The 6,813-nt window shown below is 42.7% G+C and overlaps 1 protein-coding gene across 1 annotated transcript; it reads left to right on the top strand.

The window, feature by feature from the left end:
• Positions 1-262: 262 nt before the first annotated feature.
• LOC147135057 (uncharacterized) lies at positions 263-2,208 on the top strand. The gene is made up of 2 exons (XM_086056175.1): positions 263-1,551; positions 1,615-2,208. The coding sequence occupies exons 1-2, from the start codon at positions 811-813 to the stop codon at positions 2,206-2,208; spliced, it is 1,335 nt and encodes a 444-aa protein (XP_085912301.1). The 5' UTR covers positions 263-810.
• The last annotated feature ends 4,605 nt before the right edge of the window (positions 2,209-6,813 follow it).

Genomic DNA, 6,813 nt, shown 5'->3' with positions numbered 1-6,813 from the left:
ATCATTAAGTTCCGGGACTGAGGCAGAAAGAGCATCTCGGCAGCTGCACCCATGACTGAGCAGCCATATTCAGGATCCACTCTGCTCACCCCAGTAGGGGAGGGGGTTAGAAAAGGTACCCTAAACATAGCCTGCCTCACAAAATCCTGTCTGGAATTCCGTATCCAGAGGGATCACCACCATGCAGTCAGAAACACAGAAAACAATTACACTTTGGAGCCTGGACAACCAAACAGACAACCAAGCCAGCGATCGACCTGAAAGGATAACTGCCATCATCTCCAGAGAGCTCAGAAAGTTCCGGATCGACATCGCTGCACTCTCCGAGACCCGACAAGGAGGAAAAAGGAGGGTATACGTTCTTTTGGAAAGGAAAGCCTACAAATGAGCCACAAATCCATGGTGTGGGTTTTGCTATTAAGAACTGTCTCATCAGCCACCTCCACGAACTCCCTGTGGGCATCAACGAGCGCCTAATGACCATACGCCTGATGCTTGCCAGCAGTCAGATGGCCACAGTTATTAATGCAACGTACCAACGCTAGATGCACAGGATGAAGTTAAGGAGGCCTTCGACGCTGACCTGGATAAAATCCTATCTGAAGTCCCCAAGGAGGACAAGCTAATCCTACTGGGAGATTTAAACGCCAGAGTGGGACGAAACCATCACCTATGGAGAGGCACCCTGGGAAGAGAGGGGGTTGGAAACACTAACTCCAATGGCATACTACTGCTAACTAAGTGCTCAGAGCACAACCTAGTCATCACCAACACACTCTTCCGTCAAAAAACAAGCACAAGACATCATGGATGCATCCTCGCTCCAAACTGTGGCATCTCATCGACTACATCATTGTCCGTTCCAAAGACCGCCGTGATGTCCTCAACACCAGAGCAATGACCAGCGCAGATGAATGCTGGACCGACCACCGCCTCATTCGCTCCATCATGTCTATCCGCTTAATGTGGAAGAGGAGGATGCAGAAAGGACAGAGCCGGCCAAAACTTAACATCGAGCTGTTGGATCACAGCAACTACCAACAGCAACTCCAGGATGCCCTTGGCGCAGCACTGCCCCAACAGTACCCAGAGGATACTGAAACACACTGGAGAACACTTTCTACTTCCATCATGAACTCCTGCAGAAGTATCCTTGGTCACAAAAAGCGGAGACATCAGGACTGGTATGATGAGAATGACACAGAGATTCAGCAGCTCATTGACGTCAAGCGGCAAACCTTTATCACTTGGCAAAATAACATCCACTGCAAGGTGAAAAGAGCAGCCCATGCAAAAGCTAAGGCAGCTGTCCAAACACGAGTCAGGCAATTGAAGAACCAGTGGTGGACAGAGAAGGCTCTGGAGATCCAGCAGTTTGCCGACTCAGGAGACACAAGAGGGTTTCTCGAAGCCATAAGAGCGGTATATGGCCCCAGCAACCGCTGCCTAACCCCCTTTTGCTCCAAGGATGGGCTGCTGATGCAGAAGGACAAGGAGGCAATAACAAACAGGTGGAGGGAACATTACGAGGACCTCCTAAATAGGCACACTGTTCCTGACATGGGGGCCCTAGATCAACTACCTCAACAGTCCATTGTTGAGGGCATGGGATAGCCACCCAGCCTGGATGAGGTGCAAGATGCCATTGAGCAGATTAAAAACAACAAGGCTGCTGTGCCTGATGGTATCCCAGCAGAAGTTCTGAAGAAAGGTGGACCTGATCTGCTTAAGCACATCCATGCCCTACTTCTCAAAATCTGGGAGGGAGAGAAAATCCCAGCACAGCTGAGGGATGCCCTAATAGTCTCCATCTTTAAGAAGGGAGACAAGACAGACTGCGGAAATTACCGTGGCATTTCTCTCCTGTCCACCATAGGGAAAGCCCTTGCTCGGGTGCTGGCAAACAGGCTCACCCCCCTGTCAGAAAGCATCCTTTCTGAATCTCAGAGTGGTTTTCGCCCAAACAGAGGTACCTCAGATATGATTTTCATTTCTCGCCAACCGCAAGAAAAATGCCGGGAACAAAATCTGTCATTATACATAGCTTTCGTAGACCTCACCAAAGCCTTTGATTCAGTGAACCGTCAGGCCCTCTGGCTGGTCCTAGCAAAGATGGGCTGCCCAGACAAGTATATCCGGGTACTGAGACTGCTGCATGATAACATGTCATATCTGCCTTTGCGAAAGCATACAACCAGCTTGGTCTAGCCATCAACATAAAAAAGACTCAGATCCACCAGCAACCACCACCAAACAGCAGTATGCCTGTCCTACCCCCAAACATCTCCATCAACAACACCAGACTGGAAAATGTGGACCACTTCCCATACCTTGGCAGCCTCCTGTCCTCAAGAGCCAACATAGATGACGAAATACACCATCGCCTCAGCTGTGCCAGTGGGGCTTTCTCAAGACTGAGGAAGCGAGTCTTTGAAAATCGTGACCTGCAAGCGAAGACCAAAATTCAGGTTTATAAAGCTGTGGTACTCCCCACCCTTCTGTATGGGTCAGAAGCCTGGACCACATACAGCAGGCACCTAAAGGCACTTGAGAGATGCCTCCAGAAAATCCTCAGGATTAGCTGGGAGGATCGATGCACCAACACCAGTGTCCTGGAGGAGGCTGACATTCCCACCATCACCGCCACACATCGCCCAAAACCAGCTAAGATGGACTGGCCATGTTGTTCGTATGCCTGACTCTCGCCTCCCAAAACAGGTTCTCTATTCACAGCTTGTTAAAGGGAAACGGGCCCCTGGGGGCCAAAGGAAAAGGTATAATGACAACTTTAAAACCAACCTAAAGAAGTGCCACATAGACTTAAAGACCTGGGAACACTCAGCAAAAGACAGAGTCCCCTGGAGAAACCCACGACCTCTGCATTCCCCTGTCCACACTGCACCAGAGTCATCGGGTCCAGGATCAGCCTCCAAACCCACCTGAAGACCCACAAGGACCAAGAAGGAGGATAGTCATACTCGACTACGAGTGACCGCCGATGATGATGAATAAATATAGACATAAATAATATATAAATATAAATAAAATATGAATAATGAAGCCAATGAATTGACCTTAAACACTATATACAATTGACACCGGAAAAGAGCCGAAAATATCAGGTCTGATCAAAAGCCCGAGAAAAGAAATGTGTCTTCAACCGGGTTTTAAAAATGGACAGAGGGGGCTTGCCTAACAACCAATGGAAGGTCATTCCAGAGGGAAGGACCAGCAGTTGAAATGGCTCGATCCCCTCTGAAGCTCCTCTTGGTCTCACCACCTCGAGCAGCGCCTGGTCCGCAGACCTGAGGCTGCGGGAAGGTGCGTAGGAGTCCACCAATGGATGCGTTGGATCGATTCCCGCTCATTCCACATTTTTTCAGAGGTCATTCAACTTTATTCAGCTCATTCAACTCACATGAACCAGATTAACTGGAAGCATGTATAACTGAAATGTTGAATGTGCAAGTGGGACTGAATGGCGAATTTAATGTTTTTTTTAAGGTTGAATAAGTTGAATTTTTGTAAAGTATGAATTGCCGGTGTGTTGAAAAGCTTAACCAATGTGAGTTGAATGAGCTGAATCTTGTGAATTTGAAATATGAATGGTTTGAATGTGAGGTGTTGAATGTGCCATTGGGAATAAATGGTGAATTTTTGAATGGTTTTATTAAGGTTGAATAATTTTAATTTTTGGGAAATAGGAATTGTGGGTGATGTGAAATGTGAGTTGAATGAGCTAAATGAAGTTGAATGAAGTTGAATGACTTCTATGAAATATTGTGGACTGAGCGGGAATCGAACCAACGCAGTAAATGGGGAAGTGTTGAATGTGCCCATTGGAAATGAATGGGGTTTTTGGGGTTGAAAAAAGTAATATTTTGGGGTAACCGTAAATGTTAGGGGCAAAAAAAATACAAGTTTTGATGGCATGAATTTTTTGAATAATTTGAAATTCGGATGAAGTATGCGGAAGTAGTTACAGTTTGAATGTGCCATTGGAAATGAACAGGGTTTTTGGGGATGAAAAAAGTTGAAATTTGAGGAAACCATAAAAGTTAGCTGGGAAAACAGAAAGGAGCCTCAATGTCATGAATTTTTCACCTTCAAACATCTTGAGAATGCAATTTCAGGAGAAATTGCATGTGAAGGCGAAGGAAGCTGAAAAGAAACTGTAGAATGCGTTGGAATGAAGTTGAATGAAGTTTAATAAAGTGGAATAAAGTTGAATGATACTGAATAAAGTTGAATGATACTGAATGAAGTTGAATAAAGTAGAATGAAGTTGAATGAAGTTGAATGATACTGAATGAAGTTGAATGACCTCTATGAAAAACTGGAATGCATTGAAATGATACTGAATGAATTTGAATGAAGTTGAATGACCTCAAATTGTAGCGAACGGCCTGGAATGAGGAGGACATCAAAAATCAGAAGGGAGGATAAGATTTCCGGTCAAATTTCGGGTTGTTTGGGACACTTTCAGTTCATTTCTAGGTCGTTTGGGTCACTTCCGGTTCATTTCCGGTTCATTTCCGGGTCATTTGGGTCACTTACGACCCATTTCTGGGTGATTTGGGTCACTTCTGGTTAATTTCAGGGTCATTTGGGTCACTTCCGGTCCATTTCTGGATCATTTGGGTTACTTCCGGTCCATTTCCAGGTCATTTGGGTCACTTCCGGTCAGTTTTCGGGTCATCTGGGCAACTTCTGGTCCATTTCTGGGTCCCCAGTCTAGCTAATGTCCCTGCCCAAGATGGCCGCCGCACCGGTGAGACCTCTGGGTGAGTATCCCTAGTCTAGCTAATGTCCCTGTCCAAGATGGCCGCCGCACTGTGGAGACCAAGGGGCAATAACACTGGTCCATTGGAAATGAATGGTGAAATTGTGGGTTTTTAAGTTTGAATGAGTTGAAAGTGTGGGAAGTAGGAATTTGGGGGTGTTGAAAAGTTGAATGTGAGCTGAATGAGTTGAATGACTTGAATTTGTGGAAATTGGAATGGTGTAAATGTGAAAAGTGGAACGTTCCAATGGAAATGAATGGTGAATAGTTGAATTTTTGTGGGTTTTTAAGTGTGAATGAGTTTAATGTGTGGAACGCAGGAATTTTGGGGGTGTTGAAAAGCTGAATGTGAGTTGAATGATTTGAATGAGTTGAATGACGTGAATTTGTGGAAATTGGGAAGGTGTAAATGTGAAAGGTTGAATGTGCAAATGGAAATGAATGGTGAATAGTTGAATTTTTGTGGCTTGTTTAAGTGTTAATCAGTTGAATGTGTGAAAAGTAGGAATTTTGGTGGTGTTGAAAAGCTGAATGGGAGCTGAATACGTTTAATGACTTGAATTTGTGGGAATTGGAATGGTGTAAATGTTAAAAGTTAAAACTGGCAATGGAAATGAATGGTGAATAGTTTAATCTTTCTGGGGTTTTTAAGTGTGAATTAGTTGAATGTGTGGAAAGTAGGAATTTTGGGGGTGTCGAAAAGCTGAATGAAAGCTGAATGAGTTGAATGACTTGAATTTGTGGTATTTGGTATGGTGTAAATGCTAAAAGTTTAATCTGCCAATGGAAATGAATGGTGAATACTTGCATTTTTGTGGGTTTTTTACGTTTGAATGAGTTTAATGTGTGGGACGTAGGAATTTTGGGGGTGTTGAAAAGCTGAATGTGAGTTGAATGAGTTGAATGACTTTAATTTGTGGAAATTGGGAAGGTGTAAATGTAAAAAGTTGAACGTTGCAATGAAAATGAATGGTGAATAGTTTAATTTTTTTGGTGTTTTTAAGTGTGAATGAGTTGAATGTGTGGAAAGTAGGAATTTTGGGGGTGTTGAAAAGTTGAACGTGAGCTGAATGAGTTGAATGACTTAAATTTAGGGAAATTTGAATGGTGTAAATGTGAAAAGTTGAACGTTCCAATGGAAATGAATAGTGAATAGTTGAATTTTTGTGGGTTTTTTAAGTGTGAATGAGTTGAATGTGTGGGAAGTAGGAATTTTGGGGGTGTTGAAAAGCTGAATGAACTGAATGAGTTGAATGAGTTGAATTTGTAGAAATTGGTCAAGTATAAATGTGAAAAGTTGAATGTTCCAATGGAAATGAAAGGTTAATAGTGGAATTTTTGTGTTTTTTTTTAACGGTGAATGAGTTGAAATTGTGGGAAGTATGAATATTTGGGGTGTTGAAAAGCTGAATGTGAGTTGAATGATTTGAATTTGTGGAAATTGGGAAGGTGTAAATGTGAAAAGTTGAATGTTCCAATTGAAATGAATGGTGAATAGTTGCATTTATGTGTTTTTTTTTTTTTAAATCTGAATGAGTTTAATGTGTGAGAAGTAGGAATTTTGGGGGTGTTGAAAAGCTAAATGAAAGCTGAATGAGTTGAATGACTTGAATTTGTGGAAATTGGGAAGGTGTAAATGGTAAAAGTTGAACGTATCAATGAAAATGAATGGTGAATAGTTGAATTTTTCTGGGGTTTTTAAGTGTGAATGAGGTGAATGTGTGGAAAGTTGGAATTTTGGGGGTGATGAAATGCTGAATGTGTGTTGAATGAGTTGAATTTGTAGAAATTGGTCAAGTATAAATGTGAAAAGTTGAATGTTCCAATGGAAATGAATGGTTAATAGTGGAATTTTTGTGGCTTTTTTTAACGGTGAATGAGTTGAAATTGTGGGAAGTATGAATTTTTGGGGTGTTGAAAAGCTGAATGTGAGTTGAATGAGTTGAATGACTTGAATTTGTGGAAATTGGAATGGTGTGAATGTGAAAAATTGAATGTGTCAATGGAAATGAATGGTAAATAGTTGAATT

This window comes from Filicampus tigris, chromosome 16 (assembly GCF_054856515.1).
Source record: "Filicampus tigris isolate MCC_2025a chromosome 16, RoL_Ftig_1.0, whole genome shotgun sequence".
Lineage (NCBI taxonomy): Eukaryota > Metazoa > Chordata > Actinopteri > Syngnathiformes > Syngnathidae > Filicampus > Filicampus tigris.
The sequence above is the reverse complement of the archived record's forward strand: the minus strand, read 5'-3'. Positions and strand labels throughout refer to the sequence as shown.

Excerpts from the sequence above, each read along its gene's own strand:
- LOC147135057 (XM_086056175.1), top strand. The coding sequence starts at position 811 with ATGCATCCTCGCTCCAAACTGTGGCATCTCATCGACTACATCATTGTC. Across the intron at positions 1,552-1,614 it reads ACCTCCTAAATAGGCACACT|CCACCCAGCCTGGATGAGGT; the intron begins GTTCCTGACATG and ends GGCATGGGATAG.